General features: G+C 55.7%; 1 protein-coding gene across 1 annotated transcript in view; it reads left to right on the forward strand.

Annotated features, from left to right (window-relative positions):
* Positions 1–26,263, forward strand: part of ZFHX3 (zinc finger homeobox 3) — an 81,657-nt gene that overhangs the window by 10,693 nt on the left and 44,701 nt on the right. The window contains exon 3 of the mRNA XM_026039582.1: positions 11,718–11,949. Coding sequence (XP_025895367.1) covers positions 11,718–11,949 — 232 coding nt within the window. The remainder of the gene's footprint in view (positions 1–11,717; positions 11,950–26,263) is intronic.

Below are 26,263 nucleotides of genomic sequence, written 5' to 3' on the forward strand. Positions count from 1 at the left end.
GGGCCTTCGCGCAGCTGCGATTGTCGGAACGTGCAGGTGGCCCCGGGCTCTGGTTTCCCCGACGCACTGCTCTGCGCCGTGTCAGTCCCCTGGCCCCGTCCTCTGGATCCGTGCGCTGCCTCCGGCTTCGTTCCGGCCTCCCTCCGCACACGCAGGAGCAGCGCCGAGCTGCGATGGCTCCAAGCGCGATGGCTGGAGAGAAAATCACCTGGGGAAGTTGCAGGCAGCGGTAACAAAGCCCATCTCCACAGAGGGGAGGCTAATTACACAGCTAATTAATCCAACAGATGTCACTTTAAATGCCTGTTTCTTTGTGATTCTGCTGCACACATCACGCTGGCGGAGCAGCCTGCGCTCCCGGCAGCTCGGGCCGTGGCTTTGGGGCTGGCGCCTCACGCCGCCTCCGTGCAGCCTCCCTGCAGGAACCGTGCCCGGGAGTTGAGTCTGGCCTCACTGGGACAGGGCGCGCAGGGAGAAGCGCCACAGAGCGCTCCTGTTTGGCTTAAGGCTCCGAAATAGCAGCTGCAAGTGCTGGAGCAGCTGTTTACATTCCTGCTGGAAAGCCATGGAGGTTCCGCAGAGGCAGAAGGGAGAGGAGCCCCCGTGCGGGGCAGCGGGAGCGGAGCGTGGCCGGGGCAGCACTGGGATGGGATGGGAGCCCCTCTGGGGGCCCCAGACCCATCCCATGGAGGTGGGACGAGGCCCTTGGGTTCCCAGATGTGGAGCAGCCTGCAGCCTCGCATGGGGTGAAACGGGTCCTGCTCCGACATCTCTGCTCCGGAGCGGCAGCCCCTGGAAGCCAGCTGGGAGCCGGCAGAGCTGCCACGGGCAGCGGAGACGCCCCTTGTTGGTGGTGACAGGCAGCCGCTGCGTGGTGGTTTTGGTCACCTCTCGGTGAGCCCCTCCTGCTTGGCTCTCCTGCCGCTGTTGGTACCCGGAGCGCAGAGCGCTGGCAGCTCGTGGCAGCGCGCTGTGAGCACCGTGCTCGGCGCGGTGAGCCCGGCCGGCTCCATGTGCACTCCGTGCGTGCGGGCCAGCCGTGGGTGCTGAGGGGCGCTGCGCGGGGCAGCCGCGGATCCACTGGTGCTGGCAGCGCGTGCAGGCTGGAGCCGCCCGGGACGCCGGGTCAGGCCGTGCGCCGGGTTCGGGGCTGCCGGCACAGGAGAAGCCGCGGTCGGGCCTCGGGCTCGGAGGCAGAACCGCGCGGTTCCGGGGGACAGCATCCTCCTCGCGCTCGCGTCGCCGGGGCATCGCAGCCAGCGCGCTCCATGCAGCGTAATGGATGTGCTCTCATTTCCCACAGCTGACGAGGATTATATCAGCTTGGTTTAACAGTCTCATTTTCCGTTCCCAATGCACACTCGTTTTAATGTGTTTCAGTTAATGAGGTAGAAGAGAGAATGAGGTGTTAGTGTTTATACACAGCCAGCCCGTCTGCGCCGAGGGCCCTGGAGTCCGCGCGGTCCCTTCCCGGAGCTCTCCGAGGGGCAGCATTAGCTGGCATTTATGGAAAATTCATTGGCTGCGGTTTCTGCAGGTGAAAGCAGCGCTCCGCGCGCTCCCCTTGCTGCTCATGCGTGTTGCTGCCTCCGCGCTTCCCTCGCGCGTTGCGCGGGGCCGCGAGACACGTCAGCAGCCCGTGCGCGGGCAGCGGCCGCGCCGGTTAAGGTGGCCCCGGTGCCTGTGTCGCACGCGGCGCCGCGCGCCAGCAAAGCTGCCGCCATCTCTGCGGGGTAAAAAGTTCACACAGGCCCGGCGTGATTTACGGGGAGCGCCCGGTGCTCTGCTGCTGGGCAGGACGGAGCGTCCACGGAGCCGCGGCCCGAGGCCAGGCAGGAGCGGCGGCAGTGCCTCAGCCCCCCATGCCTGGGGTGCGGGCGCCGTAAATTGTCCCGCCGCTGACACATTAACGCGAGCGCCGGCGCGGGCGCCCCCTTTGATTTCGACATGCTCCGCTTTGTAGACATGGGAGCTCATGGGGAGCTGCGGGGAGCAGTGCCGAGCTGCTGGGGGCGGCTGCAGCAGCGCCGTGTGCCGTCGTGCGCAGCCAGGCCGGCTCGGCCAGCGGGCACCTCGTGCTGCGATGCAGAGCCGCAAGCAGCAGCAGAGCCCTTCGGGCCGCGCCAGGGACGCGTGTCCTTCGGCCAGGCCCCTTCCCTTGCCCGGCTCCTTGCCGGTCTCCTGCAGGTTTGGGGCCCTGCAGGCACGCGGGTTGCTCAGGCGCGTGGCAGGGCAAGCAGAAGGTGTGACTGGCGACCGCGTGGCCGGGTTCCCTCGGCAGAGGGACGCGCGAGGCCAGGTTCCCTCAACACGGAGCACACAGGGACATGCATGGCCGGGTTCCCTCGGCACAGGGACACCGCAGCAGCGATGCAACCGTTCACAGGCACAAGCCTTGCCTCCCGCCAAGGGCTTCGGCCACTCGCAGAACAGTGTGGAGAAGTTTACTGATCTGGGAACCTTTGTGTCCATAGTGGTCTCGGGTCATGTTTGTGTTCAGGCCCTCATCTCCTCATCTCTTTTGTCATGCAAGCGCCCAAAAGCACCAGATATGGCCTGCATAACAAAGTGATGGTCACTTCTCCAGGAAACCTCTCCACTTACATCTCTTAAATATGCCCTTTTTATTTTTCTTTGCTTGTAGGTTTTTGCTGTGTTTTAAAAAGAGGGAGCTGTTGCAGTGTGACCTTAAGGAAGATGGTATATCCATCCCACCTTGTGCTTTCTACATTAAGTCTCAAACTTCTGTTTTCAGTTATGAAATCTCATATTAGAAAACCCCAAGGTTGAACTTGCTGCATCCATTTGTTTGAAGAGTTAACTGCTGACCTTGTTCCAAAAATACATCCTATTTCTTGTCTGCATTTATTTAGCCTCAGTTTCTGAGCACTGAATTTTGCTTTGGCTTTTTTTAAAAAAGAAATCTTCTCGTCTGGGAAGCTTTGTGTGTGAGGACTTGCTGGCTGTGGCTGCATTTGCTTAATTTCTCTCAAATGAGTTAGAAAGATTGAGCTGAAATCTCTTCTTGTAAAGCCTGCCAGGTTCTGTCCTCGGACTCAGGACGTAAAGCTAGGATTGATGCGTAAATGTCCATTGCTCTTTTAAGCCCAGACCCAAGTTTTACACCCTCTGGAGCCCACCCTTGGGCTGGAGTAGTTTTGCTGCCTTACCTCTGTGTTCCTCAGCAGTTCCTGACTTCTGAATGTGTGTCTGTATCGTAACGCCTCAGTGCTGAGTAAGGCCTGGCACCTTACCTTTATGCTGGCAAAGCTTTTGTTGGGAGTTTTCCTGGTATTTTTTCCTGTTAGCATAAAACCGATAAGCAAAAACAATGGGGGAAGGAAGAGAATATCACCCGGGGCATTTCTGCTGACTTGCAGAGAGCTTGGGCTGCTTTTCCCGTCAGTGTGGAGGCTCGGCAGCGTTCCGGCTGCTCGGCCGGGTTTGCAGCTTGCTCTGACTTTGCAGGCGCCGGCGGTGGCCCAGCCGGGCCCGGTGCCTCGCGGGACGGAGCCGCGTCTGCCGCGAGCGTCAGGACGGGCACCGCAGGACAGGCACCATGGGGAGCTCGGCACACACGGCACCCGCACCGGCACCCTGCGCCTCGGAGAAATCCTTACAGCCCTCCCAGACACAGAAATATCCGGCTCAGTTCAGCCCTTTGTGTGTCAGCATTATGATGGGTTTTAATCATAAGTATATTCATACATATTTTTCCAGGACGTTTCTTGCCTCATTCTGTGAATGAGTAATTATTCAGTTGCTTTTTATCTTCCTCTCTCATTACATTGCCCCAGGCTTTGTCTAACACAATCCAAAGTGTTCGCTGAACGAGGAGTTATTTATTTTCTCATAGGCGTTTCGGTGGAGCTCTGTTCTATCTGTGCTTCACGGGCGTTTCATGAACTCACCTATGAACATCGACAGGGCACCTGTCCTTGTTTTAGGAGTATGAGAACTCAGGGAATCTCACCACAAGTTGTAATGTTGGGTGTCCAGCTCCATGCTCAGCTCTGCACTCAACACTGTTGAGGCAGGACTGCTCCGCTGGAAGGGTTCTTTTGGTTTAATCCCATTTTACCGATTTTAACTTCACCTTCAAGGCCGTGCTCTGGTCCTTTGCAACATCATATATACTTATATGTAGATATATATACAATATATTTTATATTGTGTATAATTTCCGCTGCCTTTCCCCTTTCCCGCTGTATTTCCCATTTCCGCTCGCTCTGCACCGTACCAGCTCGGCGCTCACGTGTCCTTGGTGCCGCGCTGCCTTTGGGGCACGTGCTGCTCGTAGCGTCCCCGGGCAGCCTGTCCGGGGCTGGAGCTGCTCGCCCAGCACGCCGAGCGCTGGTCGGCGGAGACACGGGTGCGCTGGAGGAGCCAAGGGCCCGGCCTCCAGGCTGGCCATGCCGGCGGCGCCGCGGCGGCCGGTCCCTCGGGAGGCTCCGTGGCGTTGCAGTGCTGCACGGTGCGCTGCTGCAGGGACGGCAACGGCAGCCGCACATCGCAGCGTTATAGCGGCATTATTCCCCGAGGACTGCTGAGGAGGTGGGAGCCCACTCTGTAGTTCGGGATGCATCCTTGCTGGCCTCCGTGAGGGAAGGGTGTCATCCATCTCTGATATTGATATTCTTCGATTTATGGAGAGGATTAAAAAATTGTCTTGTGTATTTTTGTTGTTATTGTATGGTTATCTGTTGGGATTCGCTGTGGTACATTGCTGTAGGAAGTTATAAAGGAGCTATATGAAAACAAGGAAATCTTCAGTCCATCATAACGCTTGTAACTTCTCCAGAGATAGATGAAACAATAAATACTGAGCGAGGGAAGTTAATCTGTGTCTGTAGTGTTTTATTAAATAACGTGAGCTCGGCGCGGTTCTCTGTGGCTGGCTCGATTTCCCACGTGGTTTCGGAGCGTTATTGCAGCGCCCTGGCTGTGCAGGGGCTGCAGGGGCCGGCGTGCGCCGAGGTGACCGGGACTTGAGCTGCGTGTGCGTTAAAGCATGGGCTCCATTCTTCAAAACACGTTATTCCTGCTTCTAAGAGTAGTGGTTTCTCTTCCGAAAGTTGCTGTGGAGGGAAAAAAGAAGCAGACAGTGTCAGCCTCGGGTAGAGCTGGTTTCAGGTGGCTGCCCTGGCTGTGCGCCAGCTCCCCAGCCCTGCTTGTGAAAACCAAGTGCAGATTTTTTGTCGTGTGTCCCCAGAGGTGACGGTGCGTTTTCGTGAGAGGCAAAACGTCATCAGTTGAGATGTCGGTTAACGTGCCTCTAAAACGACATCACCACAACGCTGCTGTAATGGTGCTGCGCAGGAGCGGCGGTGCAAGGCTCCACTCTCGCTGCACATCCCTCGCTCGCAGCGGCAGGGTACATTGCACGTGAGGTTCACTGGGTTCATGCCTGTCACCACCAAGCGCTGTGGTCCGGCCTGAAAATCTGCGTGAACTCGTGTCAGTGCAAGCATAAACCCTGAGCAAAACCCTGGTCTGGCGCTCTGCTCTCTTGTTGCAGAGTTCTGGTAAGCGTGCTGCTCCTCTTTATTCATTATTTATTCATCATTTACGCACTCTCTTCTTCTAGTTGCAGTTTTGCATGACTCATTTTTCTTCTTAAAGCGCTAATTCGTGCAGGATTTTCTCCTCGGTAAGCGGTGCTGCTCCCTCCTGCTCCTCAGCGCCAAGGGCTGGAGGGCCACGCAGCGGTGCTGATTGTGGCAATGCCTCTGCTGGGGCCGCATGAGCGGGCAGGAGGCAGCTGCGGGTACCCGCGGAGGCGGCGAATCCCGCGAGCTCCGAGGCTCCGCGGTGCCGTGGCGGGAGCGAGCGGCCGCAGCGAGCGCGGCTTTGCTGCCGGGCTCCGTGCTGCCCCGGCAGCCGGCTGGAAGCCCAGCGCTGCTTTTTCTTTTCAGTGGTCGCACACAAGTTTTCATCTACTGGGATCTCTCCTAACGAATGATTAATTAGTGCTTTCAGGCCTGCTGTACAATTAAAAGGGCAGCGAGGGGGTGCGGACCAGCGGAACCTTCCCTGGCTCCTGCGCTCGGCTGCTCCGCGCTCTGCCTGCCCAGGGGACGGCGACTTTGTGGGATGTTGCTCATCACCGCCGGCATAACCAATGTCCTCGTTAGGAGCGACCTGCTTAGCGAGGCCCTGCGAGAAGTTAGCTGCCGAAGAGGAGCAGAGGCTGGGGCTGTTGCCTCCCCCTGGGCTTTAGCCCCTCCTCATTAAGCTGGTCCGGGCTATTGATTGGGAGCTTGTGTTTGGAAGAGTCTTACTTACTCCATGCATTATCTTGACAGATTGATCAGACCTGATTGAGAACCTCTTAAAGGAACGAACAGCTGTAATGGGAAAGTTGGACTCTGTCATCCGTTAGGATGATTCTGGGAGCGAGAAGAACGAGGCTGACATCTTGGAGCAATTGTATTTACAATTAACATGGCTGAAAACGATTGCCTCTATTGATCCCCCCTTCCTGCAATTACAGCCCCATTGTTTACATTCCAGCACTTCGGTTATAAAAAGGAAATTCAATAATTATTGCATTATTTAAAGTTAAAGTGCCACAGAGTTTGCTGGCTACGCTTGCTGGTTGATTTAACGTTCAGTAAAATCCATGCTGAGCTCTCCATCTTTGGGTTGAGCAATATTTGGCTTTTAATGAGGCTTAAAGGGCTGGTGGAGCAAACCCCGTTTGCCGGGAGGGTTCTGGGGTTGTTTAGGGGGGACCCACCCCGGGGCATTGCAGGGCAGTCCCCAGGACACGTCCGTCCCTGCTCCCTGCCCTTGGGACACCTCTGTCCCTGTTCCCTGGGCGTTTCTCGCCCCGCGGTGCCCGGCTGCTCCCTGCGCTCGTCCCACACGGTGTTGGGGCGCGGGGTGGCAGCCCCAGCACGTGCAGGGACCCTCGGCCGCCTTCTCGCGGGGCCGCAGGACAAGCAGAGGAGGGTTCGGAAGGGGGCTGGAGGGTCGTGGTTGTCTGTGGGGCCTTTGCTGCTCTTCTTGAGGACTTGGTGCATGATTCAGAGGTTTTCGTCAAGAATCCCAGCCTGTTGGGTTGGAGAGATCACTACATTTCCAGCCTTTTGGAAAACATATAAATACCAGAGAGGAAAAAGTGATTTGAATAACAGACTTGTTGTGCAGAAGTCTCGGTGTTGCCGTCCCCTTGCGCGGGTGTTTTTGGGGCAGGGCGCTACTGAGGAGGCTTCAGCGGGCAGTGGGTGAAGGTGCCGCCAGCCGCTCGGGTTGCCCGGGCGCAGTGCAGAGGCCGGGGCTGGTGGGTCCCAGCTGGGACCACGGTCCTGCCGCGTGTCCTGGCCCTGTGCACAGCGATCCCGGCCCTGCCGCCAGCCCCAGGAAATTCCAGCAGGGCCTGCAGGTGTGAAAGGAGAGCAAGACGGATGAGCCAGCTCTGGCTTTTATGGAGCTCTTGGAACAGAGCGGGACCAGACAGCTGCTTCCACATGACTTTCATTAAAAATTCAGATTCCTCTCTCCTAGGGCCGGGTGATTTATCTGCTGCAGCGGATCGGAGGCCGCGGGGCCAGGGATGCTTGGGAGGCTGCTGAGATCTGCTGCCGGGGCAGGTCCCTTTGCGCAGCCGCTCTGGGCGCCCCGAGCCGCTCGGCCCTCCTGAAGGGCACCGTCCTCGGCGCTGTTGTGGCCTCTCAATGCAGTTTTTGCTGGTGGGTGGAACACCTCCTAGCAGACCCATTGCTGATGACCCACGTGGGCCTTCCCTGCGAGGCCGAGCTCTTGCGAACCTCCCTCCGTGGCGAGCGCGGCGCTCGGTGGGGCTGGCTTGCGGCAGCGCCGTCCACCGCCCCAGAGCGCCCGCTCCAGCCCTCGGAGCCGCCTCGGTCCCATGCGTCAATTCACCGTTAATTTTGCCTGTTTTAACAGAACATGTGTCAGTCATTAAGCATTGCGTGTAGGGAAGATATTATCTGATCGTTAACATTAGGTTTCTCCAAAGATGTTGGAGGCTGGAAATCCTGAGTGTTTCCTAGAGGAGCCCTTGGTAGCTCGGTGGCCTGCGGTTTTGCAGAGGGACTGTGCTGAAAAGCAAGAGCCAACTGGAAACAGGGACACGGAAAGTGGTTTGAGAGAGACTTCTGCAGACTCTCTATCAATTATCCATGCAGCCGTGTGCGCATTAGTGAGTTATCAGAGAGGGTGAGCGAAAAGGGCACTGGTATAAACACGGGTGCTGAAGTGCTCTGCTGTCCTACTTAGCTCTCCCGCACAGATTTCAGAGCAGCGATTTAAAATCCAAGCCGCTCCTGAGGCTGGCGATTCTGCTAAGAAGAAAATTCTGTTTGTGTTGTTCCGGTTTGCTGCATAGAGCTCGTGGAGGATTATTCCGTCTGCCTCAGGGTTTGGCCCTTTGCTGCTTTTTGTGCTCTAGGCTAATTCTGCAGGCGGACGTGGGACCTCACAGCTTGCAGACCGGGCTGCTGAGCCTGCCAGCGTTGCCAGAGCGGGGGCTTTTGAGCAGATTGGGGGTCCTCAAACGGGGAGGCAGCCTCCAGGGTGAGGTTAAGGCTGCACAGAAATTGTGTGGTTTGCTTCTAATGAATAATAAACATTAAAAGGACGAGATAATTCAAAGTGATTGTTTCATCTCCCCAGTGAACTGGGGTTGTGCTTCAGATACGTCCAATATCCCCCAGAACAGTTTCTGACCCGCTAAAAATAGCAAATAGGTTTTGGAAAAAAGGAACAACGTCCCTTCTGGCAGCAGCGCTGTAAGATGCATCATCTGTCAGTGCGACCATAGGAATCGGGCTCTTTTCACAATAAACTTACTGCAGAAGAGGTCTCAAGTGGACGTAGATACAGTTTCTTTCTAAATCTAAAGTAAAATATGTACAAAAAATAGCACCTAGATTAGATGGTGAGTACTACCTACAAAACCCCCCGCAGGGGCATTCAGCAGGAGGGTTTAATGCTTGTGTGAATGCCTAGCTCTGGTGAGGACAGCCTCGTCTGGAAGGACCTTGCAGTCCCAATACCTGGCGCGGGAAGGAGGCGGGCAGCCTTCGGTCCCTGTTGCTGCACTGTCATTAGAACAGAAGGATGCAGCGGCTGCGTCGCCTCCTGCGACTGTTGACGGGTGCTGGGCATGAGGCAGCGTCAGCCTGCGGGAAGAGGCAGGGACACAGAGTCCGGGGGTTCATGAAGGATGGAGCGGGAGAGAAGGAAGACCAGGGCGTAAGGTCATGCCCGAGCTTGCATGCAGGACGAGCGCTCGGCAGGCGTGCGCGGGGAGCGGTTGTGGTGCGGTTATCTGGTAGAAGGAGGCACGGCGCAGCCGGGCGCGAGCGAGGCTTGGGCAGCGGCTGCGTCGGACCGCGAGGGCTCCGGGCGCGCTCGCCAAGGCGCTGTTCGGAAGAGGCATTTCTGGAATGGGGTGGCAAAATTGCTGGAAATGGGCTTTGCTTCGTGACTGATGAGCGAGCGAGGCTGCGGGGAGCCGCTCAGGGTGCTCCCCTTGCTGACAGCAGGTCTGCAGTGACGGGGCAGCGCCGGGAGCCACGGGCGCTGGGTGCCGCTCCTTGTCCCGTGCCCACGGAGCCCTGTGTCCGGGGTGCTCTGCGAGCCGGTCCCTTCTCCCGGGGAGCCTCCCTGGGAGCCTCCTGGTTTCCATCAGGACAGTCTTCTCTCTGTTGCTGATTGAAAGTGGGGCTTTGACTAACACTGATCAATATTTCACATGCCATGCGTGAAGAAGCAGATGTTGGAAGTTTCCTATTGCTGCGAGGAGGGGAGCAGACACCTCCTTCAGACCTGCAGAAATCGATGGGCCCTGACAGAAGTTGGTTGCTCTTCCGAGGAGCAACGTGTTCCTTTGATTTTCAGGTTGATTTCTCTTTTAATGAGGTTCTAGTCTTATATTTTGGATCTGTGTTTTGTCTGATGTGGACAAATTCTTAACCTTTTGAGGAAAATGCACATAGTTGAAACCCCTTCACGATAGCCTCAACATGCAGAAAGATCAGGGACAGTGGGGCAGATTTTTCTGGAGAAATCCCATTGCAAGAGGGCACAGGAAGGCTGCTTGGCCTGAGCTCTGCAAGCCACTCGCAAGCTTCTGCAGCTGCCTTACCAGCCTTCAGCTTTTCATGTTTTAGACCATTTTTTCCTTTTCTGGCTCTGGAACAGGGTAATGCGTGCAAACAATAGAAATAGGAAGAAAAGGTTCTTATGAGAAAAAACAGCAAAAAAATCTTTTGAGGTCACCGGTGGGATTAGTGCCCTGGTGGATTCTTCAAATATTACAGTGAATTTAATTAAATACATGGTGATCCCCAAAGAGGCTACTCTAATTAGCCAGATCTAGAATACATTTATTCTCTTCCCTTACTCTTCCAATCAGGAGTCTCAGCGTCGGCTCCTATCCTATTTTTAATCATTCCTGCACTCAGAGGGATCTGCTTTTTCCATGTTAGCTAAGCACACAGAGCCGGGTAAGATGTGTCTTTAATCTTCTCTTAGCTGTAACTGAGATAATTCACGTAAGAATTTATATCAGAAGGGCCTGGCTGTACCAGTCAATATTTGATTGACAGACCTTGAGTGTCCAAACCGCCCTCCTTATGTGCCTTGAACGGACGGATGCGGAGAGTTTCGGGAGATGATATGGAAGATGAAAGAGAGGTCTTGAGCTTGGCTGACATGGATTGTTGCTTAGCTCTAGTATGGGTATGTGGTGAAAAAACAAATGGCTTCACTACAGAATCTCTCATGTCATTTGACTTTGGTTTTGGTATCTGTTTTTCTTCAACTTGTGCTAAGTCTTTGCTGTGGGAATCAGGAATGTTCCTGTGCAATCTGAGGGAACGGTCCTGGTGCCACCTCAATTAAACGGGAAGCAGCTGAGCAGTGACTCCCAACAGAGCTGCAAGCAAATCCTTCCCTGTGGTTTAAAGAAATAATTGGCTCCTCTTTGGGACCCTGACACAAAATACTTACTCATCTATCTCCCTAGGGACGTTGGCCTCCGTGCCAGGCAATTGATGGTATTCATCAAATACTCCAGATTTTGCTCTTGGGTTGGCCGTGTTGGCTGTGGTAGTGCTGTTTCCGAGGGCGGATGGTTTTCCCAGTTCTTATATCATGCAGTGATCTCCAGCTGCGTGCTTACCACGGGCTTTTCGGTTTGGATCACTGTCGCTGCCAGCTGCAGAACAGCGGCTGCTTCCTTCCAGTCCCAAGGGAACAGAACTGAATGCCAAGGAGCTGAGCACTGAAGGGTGCACACTCAGATGCTCCACTTCCCTGTGCGGTGCCCAGGACCTCTTGATCTAATGTGTGGACTGTGTTCTAGAATTGCTTTTCTTTTATTCTTCTTAATTTTCAATGAGATTTTGTCAAATTTAGTATCTTGACATGAGACTGGGCAAGCTTGACACAAAAGAATTAGCAATGCGTAGGTCATGAAGAGCTGTTAATGTTGGATCTGAATGTACTGAAGAAGATGATCTTGCCTATCTTGCTTGTATTTTCTGCACTGGTTTTGGTGTGTGCTGTGGTTTTCTTACTTTCTAGACAGAAAGTGTGTGCTAACTTGAGAATAAAGAGGCTTGATCTTACTATTTCTTCTTGAAAATGCCTTTGCAATTTGCAAAAGCAATTTGTAGCGGGCTAACCCAAAGAGATTGAAGATGATACAGGAAATTCATGTGTCTCTGCTTTGTTCTTCACAGCACCTTCAGCATCATGAGAGCGGGGTTGAGGGTGAAAGCTGCTATTATCACTGTGTCCTCTGTAACTACTCCACCAAGGCCAAGCTGAACCTTATCCAGCACGTGCGCTCCATGAAACATCAACGGAGCGAGAGCCTGCGAAAGCTGCAACGCCTCCAGAAGGGTCTCCCTGAAGAAGAGGAAGACTTGGGACAGATCTTCACCATCCGGAAGTGTCCAGCTGCTGACGCTGGTGAGTAGTATCTTACACATATAAGGTTGGGTTCAGAAGGCTTTTGTTGTAGGAGAAAATCATGGTCTGGTGAGGTCCTGCTTCGAGGGGGGAGGAGAGCCTGCCCATGCAGGTTGGTGGGTGAGTGGTCAGGGGTGCAGTGCTGGAGCTGGAGGATTTGAATGCAACCTTGTGGAGGAAGAACATTGATCGATGTGTGAACTTGGAGGCCCAGTGGAATGTGAGGGCATCGGGTCTCTTTTCTGGAGGGTCGTGGTGGCAACGAACACACACCGAGGTGGCCACTGCCCCAGAGGGGACAGTGGCTCTAAGGGCGGTTCTGCTTCTCCTGTGGAGCTCTCCTGTAACAACCTTCCAGTGTTCGAAGGATGTGTTGGTTGCTGTTGTGTGGTTTGTGACTTCTTGTAAGAGCGATGAATAGGAAGTAGAAATCATCTGTGTCCTTTTGTGACGTACAAAACAATCTTGAAAATCTATTTATTTTTGTCTTTCACCTTGGAAATCTTTCCTCCCATAGCTCTGCCAGGATTGCGACATCGTGAATAGTGAGAATGTAATAGAGTAACAGAGAGAGAAAAGCATTTGTTGACCATTAAAAAGTTGTAGTTAGCTTCTTAACTAGAACTCCTGACAAGTCACTGAAAGGAGATCTCAGATCAAAAATAATTTCCTCTTTCAAATGGCTTGAAATAATTCCTGCTGCACTTATGGACTGCGAAGTAACTGCCCTGAGAGCAAGCAAGAGGCTAAAAACACTCTATTATTTTATTTCAAAGGTTAAAAAAAAAAAAAAAAGTAAAAATATGACTCTTTAGAATGCAGAAGAGGGGGAAAGCAAACAAAAGCAAAGTGCCATCTCTTTTGTGGGTTGCTTTGACCTGGGGTTTCTCCCTTGGGATGTTACTTGGGGCCGTGGTTGGGAGCGGCGGAGCGGGCGCCCCGGCACGGGCAGCGGCCATCCTGTGTCCAGACAGCAGCTCTGCTCTGTGGCATCCCGCCCGGAGGGACCCACAGCAGCAGCGGCTTCTTTGCTGCACTGGTTGGGCTTGCCCCTGGCTGTCGCCTCCGTAATCCTCAGTGTGCATTATCTGCCCCTGTCTAGTTAATCTTTTCCTTTTACACTATTTTTTCTTAAAAATAACCCTCCCCGCCACCAAAGTGAATCCTCTTTTACTATCAGTGATTGTTCTGGGGTCCCCTTATTCCTCACAGCATTTGCTGCCTCACTGCCTTCTGCAGAACTTCTCTGTGGAGGTAGAGGCCACTGGAGCAGGTTGTCCAGCCAGGGCTGAAGGGGTTTTGCCTGCGTGTGTTTACTTGCTGGTGTGTGCAAGCACGTAGGAAAAAGCACTGCTGTCTGTGAGGTGGTGTTGTAGGTATTTGCTTGTATAGATGCATCTCAATCTGCTGGAAGAGTGTCTGATCACACCTTAATTAGTCCTCTAACAATCTGCAAAGGTCAGTGCCAATTGCCTGTTCATTTACATTTGTAATTGTGATGGTTCTTGATTGCACATTAGTTGCAACTTATTCCCTCCCACCCCTTAGAAAACACATGCAGCAGCCTAAGCAACAGCCTTGTAGACACAAGGACCTTTGTCTCTTCTCTTGTGCCAGCAGCACAGCCTTCACTGAAACTTTTGTGTCTTTTATGGAAAAGCGCTTTGGAAGCTACACTCCGCTTCCAGTAAAGGGATGAAGTCATCGGCAGGGAAATTATATGGACATCAGGCAAGAAAACCAATCTTCTGGAGCTGGATAATTAAAGACAATTAAACTTTTCTGCTTGCTCTGGGAAGTGTGCTAATTATGCAGCAGACAGGGAGGTGGGACAGGCTGGACATTCAGCTGTTTTGTTGATCAGAAAGAATACGGCTTCAGTGTGGGGCTGCGCCTTCCTCCCTGCCTTGCTGCAGGATCTGGGCTGCTGCCACTGCAGATGTCAGCCCCTCCTGCAGAAGCTCCTCTATTATGTTACCCATAAGCTAATTGATTTTTAATGATGAGGGGTTAGCAAAAATAAATAAATGGCAAAGGGTTCTCAAGATGTAGGGATAGATGCACTTATGACTCATTAGGTAATGAGAGAAATTAAAAAAAAAAGAAGAAGAAGAAGAAGAAGAACCTGGACCAGATTCCTTTTCCTTAGCCCTGCTGACTTGTGGAGATCTCTGTTGTCGGAGGCTGGTGTTCCCATCCGAGGTGCCACGGGCAGGTTGTGCAGACTGCCTTGCTGCAGCCTGGCCCCGCAGCGCGGCGGCACCTTGCCCTCCCGCAGCTCTTGCCCTCGTTGGCACAGGGAGGGGCTGCGAGAGAATCGCTGTGCACGTCCGTGCCACCCATCCTGCTCCTGCTCCCGCTGGGGCGTCCGAGCCGCTTGGTGTGCGGCGGGGCGGCCGCCGCCTCCTTGCTCTGTCCGCTTTGTTTGCATTAGTGCAAGGCTCGTCCTGGTGGCCGCGTGGAAGCTGCTCTGCTCCCGCACGGGGCAGCAGGGACCCCCTCGCGGCCCCTCTTCGCTGTCCCCGACCAGATGCCGGCCCATCCACGTGCTGCTCCTGCTTCAGTGTCTGCCTTTCTGGAGGGCTCCAAGCTGCAGGCTGAAACCAAGATGTGAATTTTTAATGAAACCGAGCGTATAAACAAACCTGAGGGATAGCTCGCGCCCCGGCGGATGAGAAAACCCATGTGGTTTAGAGCAGTAGTTACCAGGCTCGGCTCGGTTTGCCTGTGGTGGCTGCAGGCGGCTGGATGCTCGCGTGGTGCTGGCGCCTCTGTTTTAGCTCCGGGTCATACGAACCACTGCGCTGACACTGCTCCTTCTTGAAGCGGTTTCTGCAGCTGCAGAGCCGCGCAGCGGCCTCGCCGTTGGGAGAGACGTGGCAGCAGGTGGGAACGGGAGCCCGTTCCCTTTGGTGCAGAGCAGCCCTGTCCCCCGAACGCTCAGTGCGTGGCTGCAGCATGGGGAGGTTTCTGCTGCGCGGGGAGCCCCCGTTCAGCAGAAGGGGCACTTGGTGTCAGCGCGTTGGACAGCTTAGACGGTGCCCAGGAGGCCCTGAGGACATGTGGTCAGTGCCGAGGCCTGAGGAGCGGCTCTGCGCGCTCCCCTCGCGCCTCCCCAAGCTCCCCTGCCTGGTGGCCGAGCCCTGGACCTCGCAGCCGCCGCCAGCCGCGTCTGGCAGGACGTGGCAGAAGTGACGAGGAGGGCAAGGGGCTCCTGTGAGGGAACCTCCTGTTGTTCTCCCACCTTGGAGAGTGGTGACCATGCAAGACGTTTCTCATTCACAGTCACCCAGTGTGGGGAGCAATTATTCATGTAATTTATTACAATAGGGATGAGACACACTCCAAAGGAGTGGATTTTACATGATTGCAGGCACTGTACTTCTACTGAAATCTTCACGTTTTCTAATTGGAAGTGGGTAATGCAAAAGGAAGTTTCTCCTGCTTGAAATAGCTCAAATTTATTAAGATCTAACGTCCTGTATTTGGTCTCAATTAAAAGAAATGTGGTCATTGCTAATAGTGGAGGCAGATGCATGTTGCTGCCCTACATCTGATGGAGCTAATGGAGGCTCCAAGGTGGAATAATCAGTTGGGTTTTGTAAGTCTCTCCCTGCCTTTCCCTGGGACGCAGGAGCACACAGCAATTAAAACTTTCCCAAAGCAGGTTTCTTGTGTAGTGCCCATGAGAGACATAGTGCTGTAGTGTCCACGCAGCCCAGAGCACGTGCCAGCTCAGGGTGTGCTGGTGATCCCCGGCGGATCTCTCTGTTCCCAGATTGTCCATGTGGCCACCATCGCGGGGCTGGAGCCCCCGTGGAGGCGACGTGCGCAGTGTGGGGGCTGCAGGAAAGGCTCCTCCGGGGGCAGCCGCAGCCCCCCGAGCGCGTCCTGCGTGTGGCCGCGTCCTGCCGTCCCCCGCCCGGAGAGTGCCCGCTCCCGCGCTGCTGCCGCCACTCGCGTTGCCATCCTTGGTGTCCCGCGACCGCTGCCCCGCGCCGCTGCCACGCTTGCCCTCCACGGACACCTTTAGTGCCCGCCACCCGCGCGGCACTCCGGGCTGCTGCGCTCGAGCACCGGCTGCTGCCCGCGCCCTTGGCTCCGCTCGGGCCCCTCTCCTCGCGCTCGCCGCCACAGCCCCACGTTGTCCTTTCCCAGCGCGCTTGCTGTGAGCGCCCAAGGCAGGTGCCGCTCAGCCTTCGCTTGTACGCGTGCTGTATGCTGCTAATTTGCTTGGGTTTGCATGAATCCTGGAAGAAATTCGGTGCTGGTTGCGGCAGCCCGGGCTCGGCAGGTGCCAGGGCAGAGGCCAGTGAGGTTTTGGGTGCCCGCGTGCTCGTCTTGCTGCTCAGGTTGTCCCCTGAAGCAGGGACGGGTGAGAGCTTCACGGCTCGGAGCACAGGGAGCGAGAGGAGCCGCTGTCCCCTGCAGAGGAACGTTCTCCCCCAGTGCAATAACATACGTGAAATAGCAACAAAGAGGAAAACAGCTCTGGGCAATGTGTACGTTAAGCTGATTAAGCTGGCAATTCCCCTTGGCTGCAGCATTTCTGATCTCCGTGCCAACACCACCAAATACCCCCACGTGCAGGATTATCGGCTTGTTTTCCAAGACTTCATTTCATGTGTGTTCATTTAAAATAGGACCGCTTGTTGCTCTTGCTTGTGTTGTTTTAATGAACCTTGGAATTCTGTTGGGGTTTTTTTTGTGGATTGCACGGCTTAAGGGAGTTTTTACCTTTCCAACAAAGTCATCATGGGAGTCAGGATGTTGCTATATTGGGTCTTCTTTAGAGGACACGGTCGCAAGCTGGTCTCCTTTCAGGTTGGGCAGAGAGGCAGGTGGAAACTTGGTTCTGCATCGTTATCGTTTTGCTTTAATGGTTATCAGAATATAGAAAATGCATTTCTTACAGCTACGGAAGACGGTTGTTCTAGATAATGAGCTCGTTTTGAAGGTTTAAAGATGAGAAGGTAGAACCACACTTGAAAGAGTTGTTTGGAAACGCAGAGGGGTTCTCCGTCCTGGTATTTATTCTCCAGCCTAATCCGTGTCCGCTCCCTCTTGGTGCCCCTTGCCGCACGCGCACGTGTTTGGGAGATTATTGCGGCCTCAGCGGCATCGGTCTGTCCTTGGGCATGCGGGACATCACAGCACTGCTGAGGGCCAGCGTCTTAAACACGGGGATCAAGTTTGTTCCTCTTTAATATCTGGCAGAGGCAGATTTCCTTTGTTATTTATTTCTTTGGTTTGGTTTGGAGTTTGAAGCAAAAAAAGCGGTTGTGCCCTAGCTCTGTTTTGACCAACCAGCAGTGCATAGATAATCTCTAAAGGATATGAAAGGTTTAATCATTTTAATTTTGTTTTTATTAAAGTTTATCATGGCTTTTTTTCATGTCCCCCTGGTAAAGCATGAGAGAAAGACGGGGGGGGGGGGGGGGTTACAGAAACACGCACAAACCCCCAGGCATTCGCTTAATGCAAGTCCCTAATGGGAGGCGCCTGGCGGGAAGGAAGTGGTCGGGCAGCAGGGCTGGGGAGGGCGGCGGCGGAACGTGGCAGGAATCCCATAAAGTCCCCGGCTCGCTCCAGCAGACACTTGTCACTGGCAGCGCATGGCTTTCATTAAGCAGAAAGAGAGGAAGCTCTGACGGCTGACTTGTTCCAGAATGCTTTTCTTGCTCAGCTGCGTCTTTAAGCCTTTGCCACTTGCAGAAAGCTCAAGGGGAAAACGCCAACAGATGCTGTACAAGACTAAGCAGCTCTTGGTCCATGTCCCACTCTCCCTTTTTCTCTCCATGAAAACAACCTCTGGGGCCAGGCTGCAACCAGATTGTTAGACAGGGGCGTCCCTGCATCCAGAGCAGCTTTGGAAGCAGGTCTTGTGTCCCTCTTCCTGCAGTGCTGCCCTCGGTACCGAGTTTGGTCACCAGAAGCTCAGCTGCCGGTGCCAGCTGCACTTTCTGCTTCTCTCTCCTTTTTCTCTTTTCCCTTCTCTCCCACTCAGTTTTGGTCTGGGGACCTTGGCTTGTACCTGAGGACATGAGGGCAGGTCAGATTCAGGACTGAAGGGCTCTTGGCTTTCGGGGTGAAGCCGTGAAGGGGCTGCAGGCTGGACAGCTGGAGATGGGACGGGACAGGGTGTGAGCGGGAGCGGCGAGCGGCTCTTTCAGCAGCAAGTTGCACTGAGATTTACAGCCGCATCCGCCTCCCTGTGCACGGTGTGGGCGGGCAGCCGCTCGCCCCCGGCGCCGTCCCTGTGCGCTGGCTGCCCGGCCCTGGCCCTCTCTGCGCTGCTGGTCCCACGGGAGGGGTGTGGAGCAGCCTGCGCGCTGCTCTGCGGCCGGCCCGACCCGGCGCTGCCTCCCTCCCGTGCTTGTGCCGCCATGTTCGTGGGGGCTCCCTTCTGAGCTGCTGCAGGGATCACGTCAGGAGCTTCTTTCCTGCTGTGTTGCCCCATAGCGCGTGGTTGGGGTCAGAGGCAGTAGGAAATACTGTTAGTTGTATTCTGAGGCACATGAGGGGGACTCGCTGCTGTAGTGACGAGGTGCTGTGCCCCGCTGGGCCGTGCCTGCTGCCTGTGCTGCACATGGAGATGGCTCCGGGGCTGGGGCCGGCTCCGCGCTGCTGCCGGCCGCCCTGCTCCTGCGTGGTGCTGCAGTGGCCTCGCTTCATGCACGGTGCTGCAGTGGCCTCGCTTCATGCACGGTGCTGCAGTGGCCTTGCTTCGTGCACGGTGCTGCGGTGGCCTCGCTTCGTGCACGGTGCTGCAGTGGCCTCGCTTCGTGCACGGTGCTGTGGTGGCCTCGCTTCGTGCACAGTGCTGTGGTGGCCTCGCTCCATGGCGGTGCTGCAGTGGCCTGACGGGGACAGGGACCCAGCAGCTCCGGCGCCACTTCCTGCTCTGCATCCTTCGTGCAGGCGCTGTGAGGAGGGGTGGATGCGCGGGCAGGCCGCGCAGTGCCAGGCAGCACCTCGGGGCTCAGTGGCTGGCAGATGCCCTCCCACGCGTTGCTGCGGTGTCTGCAGGGCGGCCTGGCTTCGTGTCCGGGGCTCGGAGCGCGCCGCGGCCCTGCTCGCCCTGCGGCTCTCCCCTGCCCCGTGGCGCTGCGTTCGCGGCAGCATCGCTCAAAGGCGCTCGAGCTTCGAGGAGTCGCTTCCTCCCAGCTGTTTCCTGCCCATCTGCGCAGATCTTGGGCCAGCAGCGTTCCTCGTGGGTCCCTGCGATGGGAGGTGGAAGCAAAAAGCGCGTTCAAAGCCAGGCAGCTCTTCGGGCTGCACGGCCAGGCTGGGCTGTGCTGCTCTCCGCAGGCTGCGGAGGCGCTTGAGCCTCTGTGGTGCAGTCGGCGAGACGGTGCCGCGATAACCGCAGTGCCTGCGGTGGAGGAAGCCCCGTGGGGCTCCTCAGCCTGCAGCTCCCAGTGTCCCCGAGGGACCTCATCCCTGAGCGCCTGCTTGTGCTGTCCTGCCTGGCCGGTGCCCGGCTGCTGCTCCTGCATTTCGTTGCAGCATGGGAAGAGCAGAGGAAGAGGAGGTGCGGCGGATGGTGCCCCACGGGGTGCACACCCTGGCAGAGTGCCCTGAGCACAGCGCAACCCCCTGGAGATGTCCCCACGCAGGAGGGATTCCGCACCACAGCTTCTGGACATCACTGGGGACACTGAGGCTGCATCCCCGTGGCCAGCTTTCCATCACAGGGGAGACTGCAGCGCAGGATCCTCCTGGGGGGCTTTTACACTGTGGGCTGCTAAAGAAAGTGCCGATGGATTTTCCAAGATAGACACTCATGTTCCTTCTTTCTATCAGAATGAGAACTCCTATCCAGATGTTCCATGCAAATAGCAGGATCGCTGTGTGAGCTTATGGAGGATGTAAATCAAGCTCCAGAAGCAAAGGCTAGGACTTGGATTAGTGAAGATACTAAGCATATGTTGGTAATGCATCTGTCTTCGATATTTAGGGGTTTTTTGACATGTTACATAAATATGTTGCTAATTTGCTTTAGAAGTTCTCAGAGATGTTAAAATGTAGTACTGAGGCTCCAGAAATCATTTCTGACACTGATCAACAAGGACAAGTCAATTCTTGATTTAGGGCTTCGTCCCTGGAACAAGAAGAGTATCTCCTCACTCCTCAGGGTGATTGTGAAGCTGAATTCCTTGGCATTTTTCATGAGCCTTTTTGATCCTTGGAAGGGAAAGTTATAGCCCCTTCTAATGCCCTTTTCTTCAGGTCTTCAGAGACAGAAATCTGTCCATTTGTGAGCTGTACATGCGTAGACAGAGTTCTCGGTCAAGCCATTTCTTGCTCCACCTGGTGCAGGTTTCTCTCAGGCGACCGGCCGTAGCAATTGCAGGACAAGCAGGAGAGCGCGTTCCTGGAGCTCCGGCCAGCTGCCGTGTTGTCCTGCCTGGAAACTGGGTTGGAATCTTTTAATTTTTAAACATGCTGATTGGGGATATGGCATCAGTTTCATTGCGCTGCACAGAGCACCATTTGCTTATATAAATCAATGTAAGCCCGCAGAGTTGTGCTGACCCTGGGAGAGAAGAGTCTCAGCTTTCCCTCTGATCAAGGAGTATCCCTTCAGAGCATCTGCTCCTCTGGTTGGTGTCTGTCTCCTCCTTGCCCTGAATCTCTCACATTTCATTCTGCTCCAGGAGCAACATATCTAATGGTCTTTAACTGAGAAGTGCCTTAGATCTCTGTTTACAGGAGGCCTTACAAAACTGGAAAGTGTTCTTATCCTGCAGGTCATTTATTAGAATTATAGGATTATATTGCGGTCCTTAATTGCAAAGGATGCAGCGCTTGTCCCAGGTTTTATTTTGACCTCCATGGTTCTCGAGGCCATGGGCTCCAAAGGGTATTCTCCAGCTTCGCTTCTAGTCCATGCTCTTTGTCTAGTCCTCCAGAGACCAGGGGATGAGATGTGCTGGTCCAGTTTCCTTGAACCAACATTTGCTTTCCGTTCTCCTCTCCGAGACACTGTCATTTCCCTTAGCACCAGCAGCCCTGGTGACCTTCTTGTCTGTGTCCTGCCCCTCTTACCGTTTTCACTCACCTGAGGCCACTCCATTAAGTGCACGAGTGTCTCATGTCCCCATTCCATGTGTGTCCTGGTGTGTTCTTTCCGACGGCTGCAGTGTTGGATGGACCTTTCCTTGTGCTGGTCTTTCCGGAGCTGTTCCTGGGCAGGCCAGGTCCGCTCGGTGCCTGGTGTCTGCAGGGCCCGTGTGTCCCAGAGCTGGCTGCTCTCCTGTACCCGGTGCTGGTGATGGAGTGGTACTGGGCAGCTGGTGGCCCGAGTGTCACTGGAGGGCCGTTTTCTTGCTTTCGTGGCATTTGTGGCATTTTGCGGCTCGTGCTGAGCCGGATCCCCGGTTTGCGTCACGCATTGAGACGCACTCGGGCCTGTGCGATTGCTCTCTTCCTTGGGCTTTTCTCTAAGCACCAGCTCGCCTGGCGCCGAGCCCGCTCTGGCCTCCGCTGGGTTTCCTCCTGCCCAAGGAGAGCCCGTCGCACACCTGGCCCCGCCAAGCTCGCGCTCGGCCCGGCGCAAGGCGGCGTGCGGCGTCGACGGGTTCCTTTCTTCTGCACAAATTGGCAAGGACTAACCTTGTCATATCTAGTGCAGCGCTAACGGGTGCCTGCCTCCAAGGGGTAATCATGCAGGCATAAATTCGGAAAGTTGCTAAGCTATGAGCAGTCTTATGAGCATTAAAAGTGTCCTCTTTGCCAGAAAGGTCATTCATAACTTGGCTGCGCCGCTGATGTACAGTCAGTGATATTGATTGATTAATGTATAAAAAGCACCAAATCCATTTGCTTCTATGAAAGAGAATAAAGTGCAGTCGACTCTCTCTTTATTTTCACCTCATCCTTTTGTTTGAAGGACGTTTTTTTTTCTCTTTTTGTTTTGCCAGCTAGGTTTAAGGGGGTTACAAAAAGCCAGTTTCTGCCAAGTAATGCGTTCACAAAGGGAACATTGATTCACATCAGTGTCGCTTGAGTTACCCTTAAAGGTTTGCCAAGGAGTTGTTCTTATATTAACCTTCTGTTCATCAAAGATGAAATAAATAAATAAGTCATAAAATCAGCGGCACTGCTGCCCGGGAAGCGGGTGCCAGGCAGGAATCGCAGCTGCTGGCACTCGGTGCCGGAGCTGCTGCGTCCCCTGCTCCTCTCGGGGGCTTCCCCCCTTGCCCGGTGGCTTCTCGCTGCCCCCGCGCGGGGTCCCCGCTGCCCTCCCTGCGGGGCCGGGGCCTCCCGCTCCTCTGCGGGGCGCGGCGGCGAATGGACGTGCCGCAGGGATTAGTTCTGAGCCGCTGCCTCTGCCGGCTTTGTGCAGCGGCGCCTTTGTTGGGCGGCCGCGGGGCAGCGGCACGGAGCGCTGCGGGCGCGGGGCAGCGCGGCGCTCCGGCCACGCGGCGCTCGCTGCGCTGAGGGCGCAGCCCCGCACCGGCCGTGTCGGGAGCAGCGCTGCAGGGCGCGTGGGGCCGCGGCAGGACATGGCCCTCAGCTGAGCGTGCGGCCGACGCGGGGCACGCGGGGAGCCCGGCTGATGCGGAGCGCGTGGTGACTCTGCCACGCTGCTCGCTGCCCTGTGCGTCAGCACCGTGGGCCACCTGGGGACACTTCCTTAGGAAGAATTTTGTGTGAAATGTTGATTTAATCATTGCAGCCCTCATTAGGATGGTTTCTGAACAGAAAGTCTCGCAACCACCCAACACTTCCAGCCCTGCCTAGTTTAAGTCCATGCTTTTAGTGTTATTCTAGCTCATCATAAGTGCTGGGTTCTTTTATTTGTCTGCTTTTGGACCTTCTTTGGCTGCTGGTAATTAATTGCATGTCATTCTCATGTCCTTTGGGTCAGTTCTGCAGTGTGAGACACCCAGCACTCCCAGGTATTTCTGCGGGCGCGTGTGCACTGTTGACCCGACGTTGTCCCCCGCGTGCCCGGCCGCTGGAGCAGGACGTTGCCGCTGGCTCCACTCGTGGGAAAGGTTGAGGGGCTCCGGTTGGGATGGTCGCTGTCCCCACTGGAGCACGGGCTGGGGCTGCTGGATTTTCCTTAGTGACGTTCGGTTTCCCCCAGACTTCAGTGCTTCCACGTGGCCCCTGTTCCAAGACCCCTGCTGATGCTCCTGGGCTCGGTGGTGCCTCGGTTTGAGCGGTTGCGAGCCGTGCGCGTCCCCGCTCGCGTGTCGAGCCGGCCCGCGTGGCCCGGCCCGATGGCTGCCCGCGGCGGCAGCGTCCGCCCTTCACGCGCCCCGCGCCGCGGTCGCCGCGGCCTCGGCTCGTGCTGGGCTCCGGGCCCGGCCAAGGCTTCCCGGGGCCGCCCAGGAGAGTCCCCCCGTGCTGCCCCTGCCCTCCCGGCGCAGAGGAGCGCAGCCGCGCGGCCCCCCCAGCGCGTGGGAGCCGCCTCGGCAGATACAGAGTGAGCCTGCTGAGAGTGAATCCATTTTCTCTCCTCCGTCTCCCCAGAATAAATTAGAATTTGCCTGATTTAATAAAATGGCTTCATCTCTCTGCCATCTTCCCCGTCTCCCGAGCGCCTCTCGCCGCCGCTGGCGGATCCCGCTGGCAGCCCTGGCTGCGGCCGCGCGCGGAGGCCCCGGCACCACGCGGCATTTGTGCCCCTGCGGCCCCTCTTGCCAGTGACTGCTGTAACTGCTCCCGTGCCAGTGGATTTAGGGCCCGTCCACCACAACGGAGCTCACAGTGCCGCGGGCGCCTGTTTGGGGACGGGCAGGGAGAGATTTTCCTGTGAGGTTTTGCCCCGTCCGCTTTGCTCTGCGACCGCCACATGTTTGCGCGGGCGCCAGGGCTCTGTGCCCTTCCTCGCACTGAAATCTGGTGTTTTAATTCCCGTTTCCTCGGCTGGTTTTCTCCCTTTCCATTCTGACACTAATTATGCCGGGCGCGTTGGGAGCGCCTGCTGCTGAGAGGTACCCAGCTAAGTGTTAAGAAAGGTTTTAAAAACAGACTGAACTCTTCCTTAATGAGGCTCAATCGTGCTCTCCTCCGGGTGGTTTTGTTTTGCTGATCTGTCAGTTTTTCAAGGATTTAATTGCGCTTTTTTCATATTAGTCTTTGAAAGGGGCTAAGCAGCTTTCTGTAAAATAAAATATATAAAATATATAAAAAAGGGAAAGAAGTTACTGGCTTTTTTTTTTTTTTTTTTTTTTTTTTTTTGCTTTCATCGTTCTAGGATCATGATCTGTCACTGGCTCCTGGGACCAACATTAGTAAAGAATAAAATTTATGAGAGCAGCAAATGAAATGGCAGGCTGGGCTTTAATGGCAGCTCCCCAAATTTAAGCCCCTGTAGGTGATATTCTGATATTATTCGCTTCTCCGCTCCGAGCTTGGCTCCCGTTGCGTTGCTGCTCGTGCTAATCCTGGCAGATCCTCCCAGTATTTATTTTGGAGAGGGAGCGCGGAGGCCAAGGAGGGCTCCGGTGAGTTGCCTGGTGTAGCTCATTTCCCAAGAAATGACACCAAAGAGACCCGGAGGCAGAACCCGCTGCGGTTCTGTGCAGGTTTGTGGGAGCTGGCGGGAGCTCCCCGTCCCGCGCGGCCGCGGTGCCGCCCGCACGGCCCCTGCCCCGCCGGGCACCACGAGGCTGCGCGGGACGCGGAGCTGCTGCCGGCGGCGGGCACAGAGCAGGGGCTGCCGCTGCAGCCCTGGCGCTGCTGTCTTCGTGGCACCCAAAAACACGTCCTAAGCAATCAGCGAGGAATTCTGAACTGGCTCGTGCGGTTCTGCCCGCCTCGTGGGACAGGCTGCACCTCCTGGCTGCAGGGCTGCCGGGACCCTCCTGTTAGCGCTCTGCCCCTCTGTGTGCTGCTCTTAACTCGCGCTTTGTTTTGCAGAGCTGCACAAACCTGCTTCCTTTTCCCTTTTCCCAAGGATGCTCATAAACAGCAGAGGCAGCTCGAGCTTTCGCATTGCGCTGATGGTGGTTTTGCTTTCATACGCTGCAGTTCTTTTCCCTTCCTCTTTAAGGGACTTTAATTTCCTTTTCTTTCCCTCACTTTTTTTTCCGCTTTTATACTTATTCCTGAAATACTTGGTACCATGCTCTTTCCTGCCAGTCGCAGGCTCGCAGCGCTCCCGGCTTCCTTCCTTCCTTCACATGTGTGCCTTGCTCTCCTGCTCTGCAGCCCACCCCCCCTGAGGACGTGAGATCCAAGAACCAGATCTTTGACATTTCAAAATAAAATAAAAGTAAACTCTGCTTTAAAAACACTTTAGCAGGAAAGCCAGGCTAATTGTAAATCAATGAGTCTTAAAATGCAGCATTGATCTCCAGTTAGAAGTTTGAAGGGGAAGGCAGTAATTACTGCTCTGAAGGTAGTTTTTTCTCCTGGTAAGTTCTGGGCAGAAGAAGGCTCATTAGGGCAGCACTTCTGAATCTGTGTAATTAGTTTAAAAAGTACTTTTGTGGTGTTATTCCCATGGCTGGAAATCACCGGCGTCTCCACAGCCGCATGGTGAGCTCTGGCGAGGTTGGTTGGTGGTTGTGGTGAGTGGGGAGGATCTGTCCTGTGGGCCGTGGGTCCCGCTCCTGCGTGGGGCTCTGCGCGGCCCCGCTGACGCGTGTCTGCATGCCTGGCCTTTCCCGGGTGCTCCCGGCAGGGCTCTCGGGGAGGCCTCACGGAGCTGCCCTGCTCCGGAGCCGCCTCTGCTTCCCAGTTGGGTTCTGCTGGGGTTCGGTTTGGTCCTGGTGCGGGGATGCGTGCAGGGCTCGGCATTGGCGCGGGGCGGGTGGCGGCACCACGAGGGAAGGGCAGCGGCGGCCGCCCGCGATGCAGGCTCGGGACTGTAAATAGGGAGCGCAGGAAACGGAGGAGGAGCCCGCGGAGGAAGGGGAAGCCCTGGACCAGCAGCCTTGAGGCTCCGCGGCCGGTGGTGCCGAGGGCAGGGCTGCCTTGGACGAGCCCCATCGTGGGCACGTGCGGCGTGTGGCCCCGCGCAGCTCCATGCTTGGTGTGGCCAGCTGCGAACACGTGGCCAGTGGCACAGAGCAGACAGAGGTGCCGGCACGCGGTCGGCAGTGCAGAGCAGACAGAGGTACCAGCGCGTGACCAGCACTGCGCAGTGCAGACAGAGGTGCCAGCACGCGGCCGGTGGCTGCAGAGCAGGCAGAGGTGCCAGCACGCGGCCGGTGGCTGCAGAGCAGACAGAGGTGCCAGCACGCGGCCGGTGGCTGCAGAGCAGCTGCTGCCAGGGACGGTGCTGCCGGCGAAGGCAGCCTGTGCGTGCCCGAGAGCGCCCGGGTTTATATTTCTTCCAAATTCTTTTGTT

This window comes from Nothoprocta perdicaria, unplaced genomic scaffold (assembly GCF_003342845.1).
Source record: "Nothoprocta perdicaria isolate Ctin4 unplaced genomic scaffold, notPer1 scaffold_234, whole genome shotgun sequence".
Lineage (NCBI taxonomy): Eukaryota > Metazoa > Chordata > Aves > Tinamiformes > Tinamidae > Nothoprocta > Nothoprocta perdicaria.